The following is a 24,776-nucleotide window of genomic DNA, read 5'->3' as shown; positions in this document are numbered from 1 at the left end:
TAGATGCAGCCTGTGGTAGAGAGGAAGGGTCAGCAGGAGTCAACATTTCCAGTGATGTGTGTGTGTTCTTTTTCCCTCTTCTTCATCATCTTCATTGGATTTTACCAACCAACCATCCAAACCCTGTATGCTCTTTATGAGGTTGATAATTTTAGTGGTTGGTGAGATAAATACCTAGAGTATGCTAAAAATACCATTGTTTCTGTTGGGCAATAGGAATACTTTTGGAGTTGGGATTGTTTTGCAAGATTTTGTTTTGTAGCCACATTTACTGGGACTGTGCGAGCATAGCTTGTTTGTCTTTTAATAAATAGGCCATGCTCCTGAAATGGTGTGTAATCATTGGAATTCAACAGTCTTTCTTAAGTTCTGTTTTCCTTGCTTCAGCAGCAAGTTATTTATTTTAGCCTTTGTTCAGTCTGTTCTGATGCATAGATCTTGATGTGTATGCTTTTGAGGATTTCTGCATGTCACTGTTTTACTTGGTTTTGTTTTGTTTGCCTGTACAGGAGCTATAAAGTATCCCAGAAGCTCAAGAGAGTAGGTATGGTCCATCACTGCTGCCTTCCTGTCTGTCTTCCTTTTGCCCTATCTAAAAGCAGTAGTAGTAGTTTCACAATGAAAGGCTTCTGATCTTGTTTTTATGGATTCTAAATGGAGTCTCTTGTCTCTGATGCACAATAGGTGGGACTTTGCTGCTTTTGAGTCTCGAAGTAATACAGTATCTAATGTCTCTGGCATTCCATACATGTTAATGGTGAGAACTAGACCTTGGAGTGCAGTGGAAAGACTAAAAAGAGCACTTAGTTTCTTCTTTTCCTGTCTCCTATGACAGATAAGTGTTAATATTCAGAAACTACTGATGCTTTTATGATGTGACCTTGGCAGCTCAGTAACTGCTGGGGATGTGACAGCCATATTAGGTTTTCGAAGTAGGTGACTTTGATCATCACTTGTGAAGGGCTGTTGCTGTAGTCTGTTCTCAAATGGGTATTCATAGCTGTGGGAATCTGGCAGCTGAACTGAGAGCTTTGGAACCAGAGTTCATGGTCTCATACTGAGTTTCTGCGCTCTTCTGCAGCAAAATGGAGGTTTGTGTACAGCCTTCCATATGGAACTAATCCTTTTGTAATCTCAGTCTTGGACAGCACAGTATTGCTCTGGCCACTTGTAGAATTTGCCATAATTGAATCAGGTCGGCTGTATGTGTGTGAATGGCCTCTACACTGTTTGTGTCTCTTGCTGCAGGACTCAGAACAAAAGTTTTCTCTGAGTCCAACTTTCCAAGAGTTACCTAATTTGTTTTTCGTTTCTTAGCACTGTGGGGTAAAAGGTGAAAGAGAAAAACAGAGGAGATGAGTAAATGTTCAGAGAAGAGTTGAACCTCAGAGAGGAGAAAATAGAGCAGTAGGGAAAACTGTCTGAAAGTAGAACTGTTTCCTGAGTTCCTTTGGATGGAAGGTCCACCAGTGATAATATTGATATATAGCCCCGAAACATTCCGCTTCTTATCTTTTCCCCTCTGATGGTATTACATTTAGAAGACCTAGTGCATTCAAACTTGCTTTTGTGACCTACATTACCTTAAAGGTTCTGAGTTGTGTTTTATTCATATATTTTCTTAATTTTTTTCCCCCTCTGATACCTTTCTAATTGAATAATTGGCATGATTTATGTTTTGGTGGAAAGGTCTAACATCTTTTATATCTAAGAAAATTGATTTAATATTTAATATTAAATATCACCTTGTGTATGAATTTTTTAATGACATTTGAACTTATTATTCTTATTGTATTAAGTTTAGCTACATTTTTCAGCTTAAACATGAGCAAGAGCAGTCAAATCATTCTTCAGATGTATCATGCTTCACTGCATAAGCAAATCCGTCATCATTTAGAGACATTCACTCTCTCGTAGGTGGTGACTGTTCCAGTGTTTGTACAGGTACTATTCCCACTGTATTATTACAGACCCTGGCTTGTTTCTGTCCTGTGTAAGGCTGTTAGGTGGAAAGTTGTCCATAGAATATTCTTCACTGACCTTAGTTTGATGTAAAGTCCAGGAAATCACTGCTTAGATCCTTGTTTGACTAATGTATCTTCTCATTTTCACTGAGTTTAAGGCTGTATCTGTTGTCAGTCCATTACATTGACTTGTTCTTAAACTAAAGAGTCTCAAGATTGGCCTCACAGTCTGGTGCTAGTTTTGACCTGACGATTTAGAAATCCCAAGAGTAGGTCATGAATGTGCTTTTCTATATGACTTTTGTATAGGGTGACTGATTAGCCCAGACAGGTAAGATGGTTCAGAAGGTTGAAGACAGTAGAAGGTTTATTAAACAGTCCTTTTTTTACAGTCTTTTTAAAGACCTACTGTGGTGACACTTGACATTTCTTTCAGTTTTTGCACTAAGTATGCGTGCAATAGTAATAATTTGAAGATTACTTTCTTCACAAATATCTTGCTTTCTATTGCCATTTTTCTGTCAAAGTAGCTATTATTGTATAACCTAATTTATACCATCTATGCTGTGGTTTTGCTAACTCTGACTTTCTTCAGAGTTCCTACTTCTTGTTCGCTTCTCTCCCTGTGCAAAATTGCACTGCCTTCTTTTTGCAGGTGATTGATAAGATATTAGGTGATCTTTCTTCCTCTTTGGGTCATGAGATAGTTAGGGCCACAAAGAATGTTAGGCAGTGTTCAGTGTAATCTCCATTTTGGAGACTGAATCTTAATGTAATTTTAGTCAGATATTTACCTTCACTAGTAAAAGAGTTGGCTAAAAATAAGAGCAGGTTGCTGTCTTTCACAATGTTTACCATCAAGGAGCTTCTGCAACTTATTCTGACTTGAATATTCTGCAGTTTGAGTCTAATAGTTTGGCTCTTGTTGGACAAGGTTGATGCTACCTTCTCTGTAGGGAACAGAGAGGCTTTGAAGAGTGTTACTGTATCCTTGATCTGTTTATTCTTAGGTCAATCCAATCAGAATGATTCATTCCTGTGTCCCAGACTGTTTTACTGTTGTTGTCTGGATTTCTGCTTGGTCCATCTACATTCTGGAAGATACTTGGAAATTGATGTAATATACCAGTAAAGTGGGATGTTTTGGGTGTTTTTCTTTTATCCTCAGGTAAAATTCTGGATTTAAGTTGCACACGGCATAGATATGATCTGGGAGTTTTTGAATCAGCTTGGAAGTATAACCTCAGATTTTTACTCTTCTCATTGAATATAATCTAGCCTCTTGACCCTGAACTAAAACCTAATCTCTTAGAAAACATAGTTACTTTATAAGGGTATTTTCTATAGTGAAGAGTAGTATGGGGCTGCTTTGCTCCTGCAGTAGAGCAGATCTGTAACAAAGGAGTCTTATTCTGTTTGGTTTGTTCTTTGTCTTGCCCTAATGTGATGCTCTTCATTGAAGGAAACTTGTTTTCAATGCCTGACTTAAGAATTTGGTCTGCAAAATTTTTCCACTTAAAGCCACAAAACTGAGTTATTGTTCAATCAAAATCAAGCATTGCTGTTTTACAGACATTGACAAACACGTGTTGATAGTGTGTGTAAAATTGTGAAACCCATATGTCATGTGATGTCTTGCTTTCCTTTCTTCTTGGCTTTCTTGGTAAGAAGTGTTTCACTTTGAGTCTTCAAATATTTTCATTTTCAGTTTTTTGAAAGCATGCTTTTAAAGAGTTTGGAAAGAAAGCTAAATACAGCCCTTGATGCCTGGCGCAATGTAATTTGCACTAGGGTATAAGATGAATTTGATTTCATACCAAGGTGAGCAGGTCATTGTTTTATATATTGTATTATTGAGTAACTTCTTGAGGGCTGCAGCATAAATCAAGGAGAGATAATTCACAAATTTAACTTACACTTTATCCCCAGGAGAGTGACATCCAATTCCCTTGAACTGAAACCGATAGATTTAAACTGGCTTTAACCTGTGGTGTTTAAGACAAAAGCCTGGTTCTGGCGATGTGTATTGACTCAGCTGGAGTCATAACAAAATCAAGAAAGAATGCTGTATATTTTGAAAAAGGTGGAACTAATAGATCAAAAATAAAGCCAACTTTTGAAAAAAAATTTGTCTGACTGTAGGCTAAACCTACTGAAGTCTCATTGCAGCTTATTAGAATGCTATTTCTGGAAATATATTTAAAATTTAGATGAACTTTATCATACATACAACTGTCATATAATTTATCAGGCCTGTGTATGATAAATTATATTAAGAAAATACCTAACTTATAGACTTAGGAGGTTTCTTTACTTAGCAGGATGTCACTCATTTTCGTGGAAGTGGTTGTACAGTTGTTGCTGTGAGGAACAGCAGCTAAGGAGCAGCTGTTAGGACACAGTTTGCTTTTGCTTTGGAAGTTGGAGGATCTCTAATTAGTGCTGATCCTGGTGAGTAGCCATTCTCTCTTCCCAGGCACGTGCTGTCTGGCAGGCAGGTAGCTGACCTTATGTTAGTAGCTGAAGCAACCCTGTGGAGGCTCTCAGATAAACTGCCTGCAGCTGAGCAGATGATGCATTGACCACGTACCCCAAACCAAAAAGATGAACTGAAGTTATGCTAAAGCAAACTTGCAAGTTAGGAAGGGTTTAACCAGAGCTTCCTTTCCTTTCCCTGCACTGAGCATGCAAAGGGACCCCAAAGGGCTCTGTACCTAAAATGCAGCAGTACAACAGGGCAAGGCAACTCCTTAAAAAGAGACAGTTTAAATCTGCTGGAGTGAGACAGGTTGAATAGAGATGTGCCCTGGCTTGGGGAAGGAGAGGAAGTGGGTCCCTTCTGCCAGTCCTGCTTTGCAGTAGCAGCTTTTGTTGTCTCCTTGCACAAACCTGGGGACTGTGTCTGTGAAGGGCCCCCACGGCCTTTCACAGACCCTCACCAGCTGAAGGTCCTTTACTGTCTGGGCTGTCTTTCATTCCTTTTGCTTTTTATTGCCTAGAAAATAACAGAACTTGCTCAGTCACTGTTGGGAAGAAGCAGTTGTTGTCTTTGTTCCAAGGGGTTTTCCAGCTCAGAGGGTATAGGGTGAGCTAGTCAGTCTTTCCTGCTGTCCAGCCACAGTCTTGAAAGACCCACTGTATACTTATACAGTGACTTGTGGACAGATAAGTGTCTGTCCTCTATTGTAGGTGAATTAGTATCTCACTTACTTGAAGGATTGAACTCTGAAATCATTACTGTGCTTTACAGAAAACAACATAATGTCTTGTTTCCTTTGTCTAATTTTGACAGCATGTGCGTGTCTGTAACTGGAGATGTGAGAAAGAGAGTAAGTAAAATAAGTCCAGATGTTTGCTGGAAAAACTATAATAGAATTGCTGACACTAACAGAATTTAATGATCCACTGATTGAAGATACCTAAATGAGCAAGAAAAAAATGAAACCGTAATCCTTCCTGCATATTCCTCAAGCTTGTGTTAGGGTTTGGGAACTAATCTGTCAATGCATGTTACCTATGATAAGAAAGTGAAAACTGTGATTATAATGGCACTGTCTTAAAAAGTATCACTTTGATTGTGCTGGTTGCATTGTACTTGAGTCTTTCAAATTGCGAATCTCAGTGATTATGTGCCTGGCAGTGCTTTTAACACTTTCTGGTTTGCTTGAACATAATTTATGGCTCTTCCATTCACTCACAAATTGTGCAGGCAGTTGAACTGGTTATCATCACAAAAGGCATTTGCTGTCTTTTTAGATGAAAGCAGAATACTGAGTGTTCATTACAAGTAAAACATGGATTTTTATTTATTTTATTTTTTTTATTTTTATTTACTTGGACTCTTTGGAAATTAGTTATGATGGAGACTTCCCCCACTTGTGAAATGCTGCAAAATACAAAAAACTGTCAAGTCAGGTCTGGTCCCCCAGACCTGAACTACTGGGGCAAGTGTCTTAACATCTCTTGCTTTTAAATATTTGTAGTTAAAATTTTATACATATCTTTAGTAACTAATTTAGCTTAAGATTGCTCTTAGTCATGTCTTTTGGTTTGTTTAGGGTGGCTTCAGAGAATTATCACTATTTTAACTAGGTCTCCAAGGAAGTATTGTTACTTTACTGGTTTGGATTTTTATACATATATATATATATTATTTTCAAAATACTGTGCTGGATAAAAATCTGTTTTAAAAGTGAGAGTCAAAGATAATCTCAGCTGCTGCTTTTCCAGATGGGAATGTGGTGATGAGTACTGCACATTCCTTTCAGGTTGCTGGTGAGAATTTTGTAGGCTAGACCTAGGAGGGCTATGACCTTTGCTGCTCCCTCCAGGTGCTGCTCAAATGTTTAAGTACTTAGTAAGTTTGAAGAACTTGTGACAGATGTGAAATGTCATTGAACTGTTGTCATACTGCTTTGTCTTTTGCTTTCACTCCTTACCCACAGTTATGTGTGCAGCATTCACTTTTTAAAAGCTCACTTTAGTATAAAAGTTGTACTGATAAAAGTTAGTATTTTGGGGTCTTATTTCCAGCTAATATCAAATATTTGATGAATTTTATCTCTAGGATGAAAGACTTTTGTTTATAGGCAAAAAGATGAGATGATGTGAATTGAGGAAAAATGTCAGATAAAAATGGTTACCCTCTAGGAAGGTAAAAGTTTAATACGTGTCTTGGGAGTGAGAGGAAGTGAAGGTGGGCACTGAGATAGTTTTAAAACTGTATTTCGTTTCACAAGTTTTTTTAAATCTTCTAGCACTGGGAAGTCTAAACTTTGATCTGCTGCAATGGGCATCTGTTTTTCCTTCCCTCTAACAGGTCGTGACAATGCATGTGAGAAGACGTCATACATGTTTCTGCGGAAAGAACTCCCTGTGCGACTGGCAAACACCATGAGAGAAGTCAATTTGTTGCCTGATAACTTACTTAACAGGCCTTCAGTTGGGCTAGTACAGAGTTGGTAAGTTTAGGAAAAGTGCATTGAAAAATGGTTGTAAAACTAACGTCGTGTGTTGCTCTGCTTGCAACAAGATTGAATTGTTCTGAATCGGTTTTCTGCCTTGAATTGTTGATAGTGTATGTGTCTTGTCAAATGAAGTTTCATTTTCTTCTGTCTAATGTTAAGTAAATACTCTAATATGGATCTTAGGTAAGAATTTGTAAGTTAGTCTTGTAAGTCAATAAAAGCATACTCTTGTCTCTCAGCTAATCAAAATGAATCAATAACTTGAAGAGCAAGGTTTTTAAACATTCCTTACTGTATTGCAGTCATGACTTGAAATAGCTCCTTCTTTCTCCTTATTCTTTCTTTGTCAAAAATGCTGAGAGAAAATTTAAACCTCCTGTTCTTCTCATTTCTAAATCTTTAAAAACATAACCTGGTACTCAGTGGAAGTTATGGAATGGGTCAGAAATCTGATGTCATCCAGTCAACAACATTCTCTGTTGTAGTAACTAGTGTAGATCCAAAGTGACTCAAAGTCCTGTCATCTTTTCCACAGTAATTAATTTCTAGCCTGCTTACATGTTCAGTGAGGATTGGAGACTCCTGCCTTGTATGTACTAAGCTCTAAAAAACTGTTGTTCATGGGGCATTTATTGTCTCTTTATCTACAAATACTCGATCCAAAATATCTTTGCAGTATACAACAGACTTCCCTTTGTGAATAGCAGCTTATTTTACTATAGCAGCAGCTAATGTAGCTTGTGTTAAATTCAGTCATAGCCCTTGAGCCAAGAGCTTCCATGCTGGCTGTACATTGACTACTGGGTTGGGTTTCTTATTTATCAGGCTTCAGACTTAGAAAATATAAATTAGGATATGTGGTATTGTGTTTGTCTGTGAAAGGTAATACTGTCTGTCTGGATGACCACTTTGGAAATAGAGATTAAGTGCTTCAAATAAGTGTAAATGCTCTGGAGCCACACAATAATAATCACTTTGTGGTTAAGTGGCAGCTTGCAAGGTTTGAAGCCTTTTATCATCTTCCTGATGTCTTTGGCAGTTGTTATGCCAAATAGGAAAGGATGGATAATATGTAGGCCTTCTGGGTTTTTCTAATCTGGGTGACTCGTGAACCTGTCTTTAGTGAAATGTTGACAGATCGGTGAATGAAGAAGAGGAAATAATTTTTCTGTAGTGACTCTACTGCATAATTCTTCTAGTCCAAATATCTGTGCTGTGGCATAAGCTTCTGCCCTGCTAATGCAGACCAAACAACATTTGGATCACTTCTGGCAAAGGAACTGAATGGGTTTTTGGAGTGGATGCCCCCTTCAGAATTTTTGTTTAAGAGATTTGAAGACTCATGCGTTGACTTCTACGGCCACAATACATAGTACTGATTAAAAAAGGGAAAAAAAAAAAAAGGAGGAAAAACCCAGTATCAGGTGTTCTATGATAATGTGATTTGCACTATCACAGCTGTAGACCAATAGTTAATTTAATGGGCTAAAATATCTGACCCAGAGATGAAAGTTTGAAATAAAAATGTTTTCTGTAATGATCTTCTAATTTGGATCCACAGTTAACTAACAGTTTTTGTGGAAAGGAGTATCTTCACTGAGATGAATATTTTTGTGATCTGATGTCAGAATTATCAAAAATAGTTGTAGCATCTTTTTTCCTGATGTGGACTTTAAAGATCATAGTTCTTATTTTTCTATTCAGAGGTTTTTAATTGCTTTATTAAACATTTACCTGTAGTTTGTAAGTCCAGGTGATGAACCTTGGTCAAAATTTCCTTTAAGTTTTATTTTGGTCTTTATGGAAGCTAAAGAGTTTTACAAACTTCAGTGTGAGTGACCTTGAGTATTATGCAGCTATGCTGATGGCAGGTTTTGAAATGTATTTATAGATTCTTAACCTAAAGCTTAGACATACTGAGAGAGAGATATTCCTGAATTTTATGCAGCAGAGTAAGTAAATATAAATTTAGCTGTTCAGCTGTTTTGTGAACTTTTAAAATTAAAAAACCTTGTCTTGATGCACTTCAAAAGCACTGCAGGAAAGTTGGGGTTTTTTCAGGTCAGATTTCATGATCCTTTGGTTTTGCTATGCCATAGGTTGAGGAAGCTTGGCAGTTTATTAATATGCAAACAAAAATATGATGTACATTTGCCACAAGTGAGCAAGGACATTTAATGCATTCACTTTAACATGTTTATTTGCTAATTTTCAGTAATTTATGTACTCACAAGCGTATTTATGATTTTTTCTGCTAGCACTTCACACCAGAAATCTTTTTTATGTGCTTTTGGTGAGACTCCAAATAAACTGGAGCTTTAAAATTTGAGTTCCCAGTCTATTCCTTAATGTCAGCATACCAGAAAATAATACAAGAAAGTCCTAATCTTTAAAGTGGGTTTTATTGGACTTTTAAATTAAATAGGCTCTGTAAATAGATGGAATTTAGTTTCAGTGGAATCAGAAAGCAAGTTAACCCTACCTACAGTACAGCATGGATCCTTTCCCATCAATCCTCTCTCCATCCAGGCATCAAACATTCTGGATTGCGTGAATTTCCTTGGCCCTTATGGTTCCCTTGGGAAGCAACCTCATTTTGTCAGCTCTGAGAAAATGCTCCCTGCTTCAGGCAATCCCTGTTCCCTCGGTTCTCTAATCCATCCATCTCCATGGCTGTGCTGGAGGCACTTTGCTTCCTGTGCCATGCTCCTTGACTGCACTTCCCTGCCTGACAGAATTTACAGCTGATTGCCTGATTGCTCCCAGGAAAGGTACACTGTTCAGTTTTTTTCTCCTTCCTTTCTGGGTTCCTCAGCCTGATGTGTGCAACACTGAGGAGAGGCAAGTCCGCTGTCCTTCCTCTGTGCTGGTCAGTTATGTTTTCAGGAATGGAGCTGGCATTACCCCGAGAGTGAACTGTGAACAAACCAAAAATAATAGGTTTGTGTTTCAGTCTGTGCAAAGGTAAAACATGAGCTCTGTCCCAGTTTGAGTTTATAACTTTGTTTATGTGTATCTTTTGTGTGGATCCAGACAAAAACACAGTTAATATGTCCTGGCTGTGAACTGTGATGATTCCAAATAGCAGGCAGATCAGCAATCAACACCTTGTCAGTTCTTCAAAATTAATGAGCAACTTCCTAGTTCCAAAGAAGTGGGCCTTTTTTAGGCACTCTAACTAAAGTGCACTGCAGGTAGGACATTGAACACTTGGCACAATTGTGTAATAAAGGATATGGTCACTAATGTGATGTGACCAGGGGAAATAGTTACAATAAAACCTTAGAATGGATAAGGTCAGAGCTTGTAGAATATCTAAAGTAAATGTGAGGTTTGCACAATATGTTACTCAGTCATATGTAAAATTCCCATTTTATTTAACCCTGGCCAAATTTCTCTATTTTTCTTTAGCACTTTTCCTTAGAAGATGCTATACATTTCTATTTATCTCTTGGGAAAGAGCCATTAGAGAAATAAGTACAGTTTGGGGATTAATAATTGTTTCTTTCTCTGTTTTCTACACTGAGACTGTATTAACAAGATTGTGTTACCATGGAGATTTGTTTTATCTTTTTAGTGCTTTGGTATTAGAGTGATTCTACAGGAATATCTTAGTGAAATACACATCGAGGAAAAAAGCAAAAGTATCTTGCATGAATTAAAAAAGAAAAGAAAATCCAAAGTTAACATTATGGGCATTTACAGTGCTTTCATGTATGAAGTGTGCCATTCTAAAATTACTGCAACTGGCAGACTAACAAGAATTCAATCTACCTGGCAGTAATTAAGAAAAGAACAAGGCTAAAGGGTGCTTGAAACCAAAGATCTTGCCCGATGAATTGCACTGAATTGTGATAAAAAATTAAACACCAGAAAGACAACAGATTTGAAGGGCATTGGCTTTGATTTTTTTCTTTTGATGACTCACTAAAGACAGCAAAATATAACTGACATTCCCTTTTTTCCTATGTGCTGGGATTTTTTTTTTGTAAATGTGTGTCTTGTATAGTTGTATTGATTTACTAATGATACAGCAAGTCATGCATTATTCCAGTAGTTTTCTCCTTTTTTCTTTCTGGCTGGTAATTGTATGTGAATTATGGTTAAACATCACCAGGTCTTGATTTTCATTGCTTGATAAATGAAGGTGTTAACTATAGGATTTATTCCTATCTGCACCCACAGTTCAAATCAAAAGCAAATGCAAGGAAATAGATGGATTTTATGAAAGGGGAATTACCTTTTCCACACACTGTTCCAGGAATTAACTGTGTTGCTGACTGCTCACTTTTTGGCAAAGTGTAATGGTGATGGTGGTTAAGACAATGCTGTGAATTACTTAATTCTAACCAGACTCATGAATTTCCTTTTAAACATATTTTTGCTTCATTTTTTTAATTTTGAGGTGTTTGGGAGGGAGTCTGTGAGGGGGCTGAATTTGGTGTACAAACTGGAGATCACACCTGTATAAAAGAAGATGTACAGCATTTGCAGCTCCAAGTTTCTATTGAGAGACTTGAGATAATGCACAGGATATTACAATATCCCAGACTGGGTGACATGTAGTGGTAGGCATTGGGCAGCGGGTTGGATTTGTTTGACATAAGGTTACCTTTTCCTAACTTTGTTTAGTCAAGGGCTTGGAAGAAATTTGAGTAACTTAGATTTGAAGTGAACCTCTTCTCTGAGCTAGTCCCTCTGACTGGCTGGATGCAGTGCTTTTGCTAGTGAACTTCTAAGGTTGTATTCTTTTACTTTAGAATCAGAAAGAGACATCTACATGTTGTTGATAACCCTAAAGGAAAAGCATTGCTTGTTTTTGTAGTTTCTCCATCACCACAGAGATTAAAGAGTAGTTACTTCAGCACATTTATAAATTTCCTTAGAACATTTAGTTAGTGTAATTTTCTTTTGTTTCAGAATTCCTCACTGGTGCTATGTTGAGCCTGCAGCGTAATGACCTCAGAAGGTGTTTGGCTGCTGGTTGCACTGAAGGCTGGTGACCATGTTTGGCAGCTTTTTGGTGCTTGAGACCTGCTTTAGTCTTTTTCTGGCTGAAACTGTTTTCTGCACAATTATGTCCTGCATTAGATGAGAGAAACACTTGGCTTGCCCCTGCCCGACATCCTAGTAATACTGATCCTTCAGCACAGGAATAATGATGGCTAATTATTCCAGGGGCTGCAGTCTTAGGAACAAAGTCCCAGTAAGCTAACAGAGAGTATGAATCTCAATGCAACTTGTAGCAGTAATGGTAGGCAACCAATCCAACCTACACAGCACAAAAATTGGGTGTGAGCTACCTTGAGTACCAGCAGCATTCATTGCTGTTTTATCCATGGTGTCAGCACAGGGCTGCTGATGTTGGAGATTTCTGGTAGGAGGTCTGTAATAACCTGCTGTGTTGCTTCTCAAGTGTTTTGGTGTCCTTCAGAAACAGGACTTTGATAATATTATCAAAGTTCGGGGTTGAAGAACATTTACCTCTTTGGAGTGAGGATGATCATAATTTGTCTGTTGTTGTAGGTCGAGCAGCTGAGTTCAGAGTGTGTGATGGTGGTTGTAAACTGGTGCCATCTCTTAGCAGCATAAAGGAACACATTATAAAATAAGCAGTACTAGAGGTATCACCTAGTTGCCTAACTTGTAAGTGGCAAACATTTGGGGGATTTCTGTAATCATTTGTGATGACTGAAGAAGTGCACAAACGCACGGAGGGACAGGAGTTGGTGTTGCTCTGCTGACTGTTGAAAACGTCAGTCACCCTACGGAATGTCACTCTCCCTGAGGAATGTCAAAGAGACCTGTGGTTGCAACTTGAAATGGGAGTGGAGTAAGCAGCAGGTGGTTCTGGAGAGAGTGAGGTAAACAACAATGCTGACTCTGCTGTAGCTTGAAGATGTAGGGTGAAGTTCAATAGCCTCATTAAGTTGATCTTAACATAGAACTGCTACCAAAAGAGCTTATGCATAGGCCATTCTGTTGAGCTGATCTGATCTACTGAGTTGCTACTACTGAAAGGGGAAAGGCTTGGTCAATGCTTTGCTTGGTCACTTGTTTTGCTTTTTACCTCTGTAGGCTCTTGTGCTGTACCTTTAGCTGTTTAGACCTTCCAGTGAGTTGTTTTCATGCACGACAGAGGTGTGTTTGTTTTTTTTTTTATCAGTCTGTTTCAGCATTGGAGGGAGTTACAGCTGTTGACAAACACAAATGATTAGTGTTGATATTGTAGTGTAAGTGGCAGTGTTTAACCAGGAGCAAAGGGAGGGCAAAAGGAGTGGAATGACAGCTCCTTCTGGTGACTTTAAACCCTACCTTTTGTGTGTGTGATTGATACCTTGTGTGAGTTACTTCAGGAAACAGTCCCAGTTCTGTAGTCTTTAAAGCTATATCTGTACTGCTAAATGAACATACTCCAGGGGGGATACCTGGTCCTGAGGCCCAGTGATGTGAGGTGGCAGCATCTGTACTGCTGTTGGGCTGGTGTCCTGCAGAGCAGGCTGGTTGTGTTCACACTGAGTGGTTCTTTGCCTTAAATCTTACTTGGGTCCTCTGGGTATTTCTGTGGCTTTAAGCCTCAGTTAATCTCCTGTGAGCCGACTGTCTGAACTGGAGGGAGCTGTGTTGTGTAAGGGGTTTTTATGAAAGTGAGGGTTGTGTCACATGGCCACAGTGTGAGGAGATGTGGGAGCCTGTGGATGGGCGTGCTCTCCTGGAGGACTGTGGTAGGACCAGCTTGGTGCACTCCTGTTAGTGTGGCTGTTGGGGAGTGCTCCCTTGAGTTTTATTTTGGAAGGAAAAGTGGATTGCTCTCATGGGAGTGTGGGAAGAAACTTAACATCTGTAAAGAGTGCATGAGCAGAAAAATTAAGACCCAGGGGCAAACTAAGCATCTGAAATCACAGACCTACCAGTGGAGAGGTTTTGCTCCTGTTAACTTCAGCTGGATTTATATAGCAGTTTTCCTGAATTGCAGACTGTAAGGTCATAAGTAATACTTTTTAACTCAATATAATATATTGTAGTTGCTTTCTTTCCCTTTGTTGCAGCATCCCACTTAATTTTAGCCTTTGCAGAGAACTGTGTATTATGCTTCTGTTGTTTTAGGTGACACTAGTCTTAAAATTAAAGAAATTCCAAAAGTATTTTAGGTTTAAGTATTTTAACTTTCTCATTTTTGCTGATTTCAGGTACATGCAGAGTTTCCTTGAGCTTTTGGAGTATGAAAATAAAAGTCCTGAGGATCCTCATGTCCTGGATGAGTGAGTAATCTGTTTTCTTATGACAGTCGATTTAGAATAATCTGTCTCAAATAGCAAGTGGTTTTGTACTGTGGGATAACAATTACCTTATTTGTAAGGTAGACTTTGTATGGCAAAAGTCAAAATTGTAATCTGGAGTAGAATGTAGGAATCTAAGTGCTTTTGAACAGTATGGTTTGTATTTATGCAGTCTGGTAGTTTAAAAAAATGGCAAAAATGCTTCCTCCAAGGCTGTATTGAGAAAACAACAGGGATGTCAGACTATACTTGTGTATCAAATACTTAAGACTAAAATGTCATTTTAGTATACATTAAGCTTAGCACTCTGTTATGTATAATGTAAATTGGCACATTAATAGTTTTATTTTTTTCAGTTTGAAAGTGTTCAACGTGTCATTGTTTTTATCTAAAAGCTTTTTTAATGGACTTCAATTAGTGATGTTCACCTATCTCATTGAATAACATTACTGGGGAAGAAAGGAAAGCTTAGCTAATTCTCTTTATCAACAAAATTATATTAAAATTACCATTATAATGTTTCCTTGAAATGTCTAAGCATAAACCAGAAAAGAACCCACATGTGAGTTCCTTCAGCAGGTGCAACATATACATCAAGAAACTTGAAAACAAAACAACCAAAACACACACACAGATGCCCAACACTAAGGTCTGTGGTTACCCTGTACCATGGGGCGGCCAGCTTTGTTTCAGGATATTACTTCTTGCAGGTTTTTTGTTCCATTAATTAGCTTTCTTAGGGTAGCTTGTCTTTTAAACTTGTATTTCTTTTTTAAGCTCTGAAATTTTGCCTGATCAAGCAGTGCTTTATAGAGAGTGTTTCATAAAACACTCTCTTGCTCTGTTTGTGCAAGATGTGGCCTGTGCTGTGCAGAAATGGTGTTTTGCCTTTAGTTAGCTTCAGATATGTTGACTGCCATGTTACCTTAGGCTAAATAAGGGCTTTAGTAGATAGTGCATTTCAGATGTTATGCTCTTTTGGTTGTGGCCCTGTTATCTGAGATCTTTACCCTTTATTTTTTTCGTGTCAAGCAATACATTCAGGAGCTGCTCAAGCACATGAGTACCAAGCTACCTGTGTGGCAGAACTGCAGAAGGAACCATAAGGATTATAGACTGACTGATGAATTGTAGTGCTGGTGAACAAGGGAAAGTAACTATTTTCCCAGTGGGAGTCCAAAGCTGGAATCCTGTTTTCAGTTCTGGGTATTACCTATGAAGAATTAAAAACACTCCTGGACAGTATTGATATGAAAGGAGCAAGAAATAGAGACTTGGGTAGTTCCACCTCTGAATAGTGTTGAAGCTGTTTGTTTAGGCTGGCAGACAAAAGAGATTGAAGTGGAGACACTGGAAGTTTGTGTGCCAAAAAAACAGTCACTGTAATAAAGGATCATTGGTTGCTCTAACTGAAGAGCTGGAGAACTGAAAAATGGCTTATTTTTGTTAAAGTGAGATTAGGCACAGGGCAAAAAGTAAAAACTGTAATATTAATGGGAACAGACTGAAGACTGTAGAGCATCCCATTTTAAAAACTTTGAATAGATTGGATAGCTTTCAGTCATGCTTAATCTGTAGTAGATAAATAGATGAACTTTTTGACTGCCTCTAGCTGTGACATTTTGTGATTCTGTATTTATAGCCTGTTGGCTGATCATACAAGAATTTCTGTTTGTGACTGGTTTATCAGCAAGCTTTCCTTTGGATGGGATTAAGGTACCAAAATTTAGGTGTCCATTGCCCTTTGAGGTGGCATAAGCTGTCCTAGGCATGTAAGTGAGCCTGGCAAGTGTGAAGCCTATAATGTCCTGGATGTGCAGGTTGAGGCAAAGTAGTTATGTTGCTTCTGGAACCATGTTAGGTGTTCTGCAGTTAGGTAACTGAATTTCAGCTTTTTTTGGACTTCAGCAGTTCAACACATATATTGCTTATCAAGGTTAATGAGTAGTTCTTGTGGAGATCTATTTTTAGAGTCTGTTCACAATTATCACATGAATTATCTGATTCTGCCATATGGATATGGCATTCTTGATACTGTTTCATGGCAACTGGAAATATTGTTTGCAATGCTCTATATTAGCATGAAAGAACAAATATTTCATAATGAACCAAATATTTACACATTCAGTATAAATGCTTCTTAAAAGCTTTGAAATCTTGCAATTCTCTGTAATTAAGTACATACAATGAGGATGCTAGGAATTTATTGCTACCTATTGGGGTGAAGTCCAGCTAGGGACTTTGACAGTAAGAGTTGTCTTTCATACTGAATTTGGCCTGTGAAAGAGATGAAAAATGCATTATCTGATTAAAAAGCAGATTTATTCTTTTTGACAGTATTGGATAGGTTAGCTAAGATTAGAAAGTTAGATTTTACATTCCTGCTCTTGATATGTCATCTTTTCCAAACTTTCTAAAGGCTATGCCATTTAACTGGATATTGAGCTGTAGTTAGCAATTTTGAAATATTCTTTGCAAACTATGTCTTTCAGAAATACTCTTAACTATTGTCCATGTTTATCTTGTAATAGTCCACAGATAAATATAACAGATTTCTCAAGTCCTGTGTCAGTATTTCATGTTGCTGCTATCTAGCCCTGTCCTACTTTAGTGTTATAGTCAGAAGAGTATCAGTATGGTCAGAAAGTATCAGGAACACTAGCAGTTAATGGGCTTCTTTTCAGTGGGGAAAGAACTCATCCCTGAGTTCATTTAGTTTACAGAAAAGTTTGCTGTTCTTTTGTAATGGCATGTATCATTTCATATAAAATTTGAGCCATTATCTGGGACTTTGTGGTAGTGTGTTTAGGGATGCATACATAGAAATAGTTCAACCAGAATGGTTTGTTCAAAGAAAAACCTGGAAGTTTATAAGGTATGGCCAGTCCTTTGAAACAAAGCCCTTCTTGTCTGGGCAGTATCTGCAGCGTATCTCTGAGTACCTTGCATGTAGTAACCTATAAAGAGGGACTGGACAGGCTTCATCTCCTGGTTCCTCTCAGCTGTGCTGTTCCTACATGGAGCACTCTGTAGGAGAGCACATTTTACATATTAATATTATGTATTGTTATGTTATGTATGTAATGTATGTAATGGTACATTATAGCTCATATTACAGAAAACCCAGCCTTGCATCCTTTGGTCATTCAGTGCCCATCCTTGTTAGAGTCCTGTGTGCTTTCAAGTGACTTTGGCATTTCATGATGGACCGCATCTCTTCTTCCTTTAGCTTTATTAGTGTCACAAGATGTGAGTCTTGCCTGGGTTAGAAGTACTTCTGTTCCTGTACCACCCCAGCAGCTTTTGTTTGGAGCTGAAGGTGGTGTCAAGCACTCAAAGCATGAAGACTAGCAGAGCAGCTGATTTTGGAAATTAGAGAGTGCCTTGGTGGTCTTTTTCTCAGCTGAGGTGGACTTCAGTTTCTGTTATAGCTGATCAGGGTAACAGTAGCACAGGAGAGAAGGGGAGCTAAAATGATCTTTCTGAGAAGTTGGATATCCACAGATATTCACAGTGTTGACAGTAGTTCCTCAATTAATGCTTTCTAAAATGGTGCAATGCCTTTATCAGTTGAACATAAAACTGTCCCCTGATTTTTGTGTTGCATCTCTGTTTGTCTGGGGAGTCTGCTCTGGTATTCTCAGAATTTGGGCTCTCTTTCTGAGGAAGCCATTTTATCTCTTAGTATTACAGTATTGTAGATGTTCTCCGTGTAGTGGCACAGCTGTCTGGGAAGCCATGCAGTGAAGTGAATTGGGAAGTTGATCAAGTGGAAAAATAGCCCCCTTTTAGCCCTGCGGGCCCTAAACTGTTCCAGTGTGTGTGGCCAACAGAGACAGACAGGAGTGCCCACACAGTGGAGAGGGTGAGCAGGCACAGGAGTAAGCACAGAGACTAAACTAAAGTTGATGTTTTTCAGAGTGGCCCAGTTTAGCTCTGCTCTTAGTGAATGACTTGGAGGGCAGATGCATGTTCAAGAATGTTACCTTTTTATGAATGTTGGACAAAATGCTTTGAAGGGATTTTTTGTCCTGGCATTTCTATGATGAAGAGGTTCAGAGGTGTTTCAGTTTCTGTTACATTCTGTTGGTCAGCAGAGCTTATGGAGACTTACTGCGACATCGCCACATTACTGTCACTGTCAGCATTATGGGCATATGCCAAATGGTAGCTTGCTTTTGCATTTCTGATAGCACAAATATCTTTTCTCAAGCTGTAGAGGGGTCAGGTGGAAGTTTTTCCACAGTTCTATCAAACAGTGTGATAGCAGGAGTGCAGAGATAAGGTGTCCACCCTTGGTGAAGGGTGTAAGCTGGCAGAAGTGTTGGAAATTTCCCAAGTTGTCAATGTGCATCTGTATAAACACACAGGTGGAGGTTGCTTTACAAAAATCGAAGAGTTGGTAAAACATGCAGTTCACCCGTGTTTTCAAGGAGCACTTACTCCAGCTTTTACACCCCTTAGTTTCTTTGCTGCTTTTCTATTTGTGACCCTGTCATGGGAGGGTGTGTGGGGGAGTGTCCCGGGGCTGAGAGCCGCTGAGTCAATAAGCTGTCAGTGAGTCTAGAGATAACACAACAGAGAGGAAACTTAGTAAACAAATAACTTGCCTTTCTACAGCCCTGCAGTTAAAATAGGGATTCTGTAAGCAATTTGAACTAAGTAAATATTGGAGTATATTGATTTAGAAGGTGCCGTTTTGTTACTTTTAAGTAAATGCTGCTTCAGTTAGTTTTGTGCTTCTGAGTAGATAGACTGCCTACTACAGAAGTCCTTCAGAGTGTGAACTTTTACCTCTCTTTCTGGTAATACTCAGCTACCAGCTAGCACTGCTTTAAAAAAGAGCATCCAATCAAAAAAAAAAAATAATTGCATGTCTGTTCCATTTAAAAGGGTTTTTACTCATCACTTTCTTGTTTTTCATCTGTCAGATAATACTATCGATAAGAGACATAGCAAAAATTCCCCTTGTCTTTATATTGATTTTCTTATGCTTCTTGTCTTGCACTGTGATGATAGATCAAAATAGAATAATATATATAGTCATTAGGAAGTTAAAAACTCATGTTGTGACGTTCATTAATTGTCTTTGCAGAAGTCTCCAGACTTCATTTATTTAATAGCTGTGGTAATGCCTTAAATATTTTTCTGTTAATACAGAAGCCACTGAAGCTCACTTGACTAAAATAGCTTCATATTAATAATTTCTTATTTGTCAAACCAACTGCATTATTTTTTAATTTGGTTTTTGAAAATAAAATACAGAGAATTGCGAAAAAAAAAAGTAATGGGTAAATAAATTTTTTGGAACTAATCTAGAGTATTCCCAGCTAATCCCATGAGCATTTTAAAAATTCCTTGATATGGTTTCCCACAATTTGAATACAGTAAAAGCTTTGTGTCTTTCAGGGGTGTGGTGGTTAGAGGGATTGTAAGGAATGAGTGCTAAGATTAAGGAGGCGTGTTTTGATTTCTGCCCTGCCACTTTGAAATGTGCCTGTGTGCTTCTTGTGTTTGGTCCTTTAAAAGCATCTGCTTGATGGAAACACAAGAGTGAACCGAGTTATCTTTGAAGATGGAATTTGCCATGTCACTGCAATAATGAGGCATTCTTTATTAATTTTTATGCTGACTAAGCTTAAAATTTGCTGGTCTGTAGCAGATAAACCTCCCAGCCCTTTGTCATGCTCTGTGCATTCAGGCACTTTGGTAGTGGGATATCAGTGAAAAATTTGCCTCCGTGCCATCATGAATATATTGTGGATAGTGGAGGTATTTAAAAACAAGTAGCAGAGCAAACAGTAGAGAGTGGTGTCGCTTCTTTCAGACCTGACTGTAAGTGTTGCTTTCAGCTCTGCTCTTGGCTACTGTCTTGTTGCTTGGAAACAGAAAAGCAGCTCGAGTACAGCCAGGCACCAGTCTCTAACATCAGCTTTCAGTGGTAACAGATTACACAGAATCAAGACTTAATAAACATAAAAAGCATGAAAAGCAATAAAATATTTTAAGCTGCCCAGTCAGCAAGATTGTTAAGTAAGAGAACAGTCATTCTATATCATGATAGTATTTAGATTGGGAAATTAGGCAGTTAAAGCTTCTCCTTTTGTATGCAACAGAATAATGTTGAAAAACTACTGAACTGTTTGTTGACACATAGGTGAAAAGTGGTGGTTACACTAAGGAGAATGGAAAAAAAAACCTATTAAAAATGAAGCTATATTCCTTTCCAGCTGGCAGTGTAGAGTGGGAGAAATAATTTTCGAAGTGTATGACTTGTTAAGAATGGTATGGTGTACTGTCAAGTGGTTACCTTGGCTAAGTGGTTGCTGAAAAGGAAGAAAGTGTCTGGTTCAAATGTGGTGACTAATGGTTAGTCTTTTTTTACTTTTGGTGGCTTTGTTCTTTCCCCTGCTCATTTCCAGGGGGGTTGGACTAGATGACCTTTCAATGATTTCTATTGTTCTTTCCTTAGCTGGTGTATATTCTACTGCTGATAAAAATAATGACTACATTTCTTTTCAGTGGTCATTATAAATCTACCAAGGATGTTTTGCTGCTGATGGTTTTTGAAAAAGGAGCACTGGAATTGCAGATACAGGCATAGCTGAATGAGCCTCCCAGCTGTTGTTTCTTTGGAAAGCTGCATTTCACCTTGTGGACTTTTTTAAACAGCCTCATATAATCATTGCAGTGTTAATGTTAGTTTAATATTAGAGAATGTAGGAGAGTTGAGTAGTGCTGATTTTCCATGTGTTGGCTTTAGAAAGCTATTAATAATGGATATTTCAAGTATATATGAGTCTGCATGTGGGGAAAAAAAAGGATGAGCACTTTGAAGATCAGAGGTGTTTAGCTGCCCGGGCAGGAGAAACAACAAAAACCCTCCAAGCTGTTTCAAAGTAAGTGCTTGTTAAAAGCAATGGAAGTGTTATCCTGAAAGTTGCCGAGCTAGCAGAGAAGAGAAGAGCCCGTCGGAACTCGGTTGTGTTCACGCTGCCATCCAGCGGTGTGAGAGGAAACTGAGCAGGAGTCACACAGTTACCTGTCCTGAGATTCCAACTTAGCAAAAGATCTGCCAGGTGAAGGAAGTGCATTCCAGGTTCACTGCACGGTTGAGGTGTTAGGAATTAAAAACGAATTTCTCTTAGGAATTGTGAAGGGCAGTCGGGTTGTTTTTACTGTGTTTCCTTTCCAATCACTCAGCTCCTGTTAAAAGTTGCAGGGAATGACAGTTACCATAGTGAACATGATTGCAGTAAAAGAAAATATTTTGTTGTCCATGAATGGTGAAGAAAGATTTAATTTAAAGGAATGTTTGTGGGAGGAGTAACTTAATTTGAGATGCTTCACAGGTGCTGTGAGAAGTTGCCCAAATACTCCTATTTAAATAAACTTGTTTAGGTACTGCTGTATTTTTGTCTTCTCTCTCTGATAATTTTTTGGTTGACTGGGAGGCATAGTAAATAGGTAAAATGCTTGTGTTGTGGTTGAGTTTCAGAAAAAAAGATTGAGTTTAATTAACAATCTGTTTCTAATTTTCTTTTCTCTAGCTTTTTAGATGTTTTAATTAAAGTCAGGAACAGACACAATGATGTGGTTCCAACCATGGCGCAAGGGGTGATTGAATACAAGGAAAAATATGGCTTTGATCCATTTGTTAGCAGTAACATCCAGTATTTTCTAGATAGATTCTACACCAACCGCATCTCTTTCCGCATGCTTATTAACCAACACAGTAAGTAATGGCTTTTCTCTTCTTTGAAAACTTATTAGTTATTGCTTATGAACCTGAAGCTATAGCTTTGTTTTGCTTTTGTTTCCTTACTCATGACTAATTCTTAATATTCTGTACAAATTTTGGTAGAATATATACTGGCAACTGGTAGGTTTGGTATTTTGCAGTGATGAGAAATGAACCCAAAACACCAGTGTATTTTCTTGTAGAATTGTCAGTCTTTGTCAGCTGTCACTTTTTAGGCTTGTTGGCAGAGATGGCTTGTGTAGTGATACGTGAACTACTTTGAGATAGCAGTAGAGTAGCTGTATCTTTCTGCTAACAAATCTTTCAACATTGTTTGTAGAGCTGATATTTATTTCCTAGTGAAATGCAAAGATGCCATAAATTTTGAATATGCAATATATGCAATATATGGTTATGCATATAAGGTTATGCAATATATGTATTTTTATTGGTTTTTTTTCATCAAGTTATCTAGGCTTTTCTTGCCTTCTAAAGGGGTTGAGTATTTCTAACTTTAGCTTTTAAATTATATCCCTTGCCTTCCCTTCCTATTTCCTATTTATGAATAAGTGCTGGAATTAGTCATCCTTTGTCATTAGGTTCTGTTTCATTTGTTGTTACTAATAAACTTACTTTTTTATATTCATATTACAGAGTGAAAGGAATTACTTGCACAGCTCTTACTAACCAGTATGTGCAACCATGCAGAAAGTGATCTGTGTAAAGTTAAGGACAGTCTTGTGGTCTCTTTTAGTGTGTCTTGTGCCTTTTAGCTCTAGAGCTTCATTCTCTGCTCAGTATTCTGCTTTTATGAACTCTTAGCAATTGTTGTACGCTACAGATAATGTGGCCACTGGAGTATTTAGTATAAGGAGTTTTACTACAAGTTGTGTGTGTTTCCAGTAACCTTTTATGTGACTAACAAATGCCTTGCTGTGTGTGTACAGATAATTTGAATGTGGTGAAGCATACAAAATGAGATAAATGTGCAGCTTTTTCTTTACTTGTACCTGAGCAGACAAATGATAGACATAAACCAAGTTAAAAGGCTCTCGTAGAAGAGTTCCAGCAATAGAGTAAAACCATTGTCCTAATAGAATTCTTGAGCTGAGCACTAGCATAATTTGCACTAATTCTAAAATATTAAACCTGCTTCATTGAACTGAACTAGGTTTTCCTATGGACCTCTTACTTAATTGTTTGAAGCCTAAAACTGCTTGTAGATGCTTAAAGTTTAGTTAACCTTGTATAATGTCTCTGTGTTAGCAATGTTAGTAATCTGTCCAGGATGGCAAATATTAATCTTGAAGCACTGAAAGAAAAGACAGTTAGAAAGCAGAATGCAAAACAAGTTTTTATGTAGTTTGCATTTCTGTTCCCTGTGTTACTGGCAAGCTGTTCCTTACAGTGTGTTCTGCCGGGTGCAGTGGCCGGTGTCTGAGCTCACCATGACCAGGACAGGAACAGCTTTCACATCTAGTCTCTTGCTCACCTCATACTGCACCTGCTTCATATCAGAGCTCACTAACTCGCTGAAATAGCAATTTCACTCTTGAAATAAAGTGTAAAACCTTCCTACTTCTTTGAGAGTTAAGCTCTCAGTGAAGGGTCTGGTGAGGGCCAGACCCTTGTGCAAAGAGGGATTGGGATCATGTTGCTGAGAGCCAGGGAAAAAGTTGTGTGAGTGAGGGAGACCTCTGTGCCAGCTGTGAAATTGCAGTTTTAGGTGAGTGTAAAAGGCTTTTAATGATGTCTTAGTTCCTCAGTCCTTTCTATTGTAATGATTTTCATTTTTGTGAATGCTTCTCTTCTGACATAATGGTATGAATGAAGCATTTTAATTTTATCTAATATTTGATAGTCTGCTTTGAAATGTAGGTTTTCACCTCGACTCACCCATATTGCTAATTCTGTTCTAGCTAGTCTTAGCTATAAAAACTAATTAAAAAAAAAAAAAAGGGGGTGGGGAAGAGGAAGAATTAGGCAAGTATTTGTCTAACAAGGATTCTGGCAATTTGCTACAGTATCTTTTTACAAAATGATGCACCATCCAGTAAGTCTCAGATACCATCAGATTTAAACTTTTGGGGCTGCCTCAAGTTTAATAGACAATTTATTGCCATTTCTTTTTTCTTTTAGCACTACTTTTTGGTGGAGATATTAATCCTGCTCATCCCAAACATATTGGAAGTATTGATCCTAATTGTGATGTGGCAGAGGTGGTTAAAGGTAAGATGAAGTTAACATTTTTGTTGACTGAACCCCACCCCCAACTTAGAATATTCAGAAATATGTTATTGAGGTACAAGAGACTGAAGGTGATTTAAATTCATTTAATAAAATAAAAAAAGAAGAAATGGAAGTTCTGAAGTTGCCATGGGCTTATTGAGACTTTCTGATGTCTTCGTTATTGAGAATAGAGGAACTTCTGTTAAGAGAACTAAGAGAACAATTTGATTTTTAATAGTTTTAATCTGTCCTTTCAAATATCAGACGAAGTGTGTAAGTGTTTTGTTAAACTTTAGATGTTTTCCTGAAATACTCAGCAGCAGGTTCTCATGTAGTGCTTTTATATCTGATGCTGGTACTGCAGAAAACTGGGAGTAATTTCCAATTTGTTTAGTTAGGTCTTCCAGTAAAATGTCCTTGGGTGTACAGATATTCCAGTGAAACTCCCCATTACTCTGTGCATTGGATCATACCACAGCCTGTTCTCTCTTGCACGGAAGGCATGAATGTGATGGTTGTACCTGAGTGGTCTGGCACAGTCACACTGGAAATCCTGTTTGCTTAATGTTGTGAATGTTCATATGCTTTCAGGATG

The 24,776-nt window shown here is 38.1% G+C and overlaps 1 protein-coding gene across 3 annotated transcripts in view; it reads left to right on the top strand.

Annotated features, from left to right (window-relative positions):
* PDK3 (pyruvate dehydrogenase kinase 3) overlaps positions 1-24,776 on the top strand; it is a 51,787-nt gene that overhangs the window by 11,862 nt on the left and 15,149 nt on the right. Inside the window, exons 2-6 of one of the 3 annotated variants that reach the window (XM_051795096.1) lie at positions 5,257-5,293; positions 6,784-6,925; positions 14,122-14,193; positions 21,762-21,946; positions 24,092-24,181. In XM_051795096.1, coding sequence (XP_051651056.1) covers positions 6,816-6,925; positions 14,122-14,193; positions 21,762-21,946; positions 24,092-24,181 — 457 coding nt within the window. In that variant the 5' untranslated portion in view covers positions 5,257-5,293; positions 6,784-6,815. Of the gene's footprint in view, positions 1-4,395; positions 4,416-5,256; positions 5,294-6,783; positions 6,926-14,121; positions 14,194-21,761; positions 21,947-24,091; positions 24,182-24,776 lie in introns of those variants that run through there. The other 2 variants (XM_051795097.1, XM_051795095.1) reach the window with 2 other exon arrangements.

This window comes from Manacus candei, unplaced genomic scaffold, assembly GCF_025592945.1.
Source record: "Manacus candei isolate 608988 ecotype Guabito, Panama unplaced genomic scaffold, ASM2559294v1 h1tg000041l, whole genome shotgun sequence".
Classification (NCBI taxonomy): Eukaryota; Metazoa; Chordata; class Aves; order Passeriformes; family Pipridae; genus Manacus; species Manacus candei.
The sequence above is the reverse complement of the archived record's forward strand: the minus strand, read 5'-3'. Positions and strand labels throughout refer to the sequence as shown.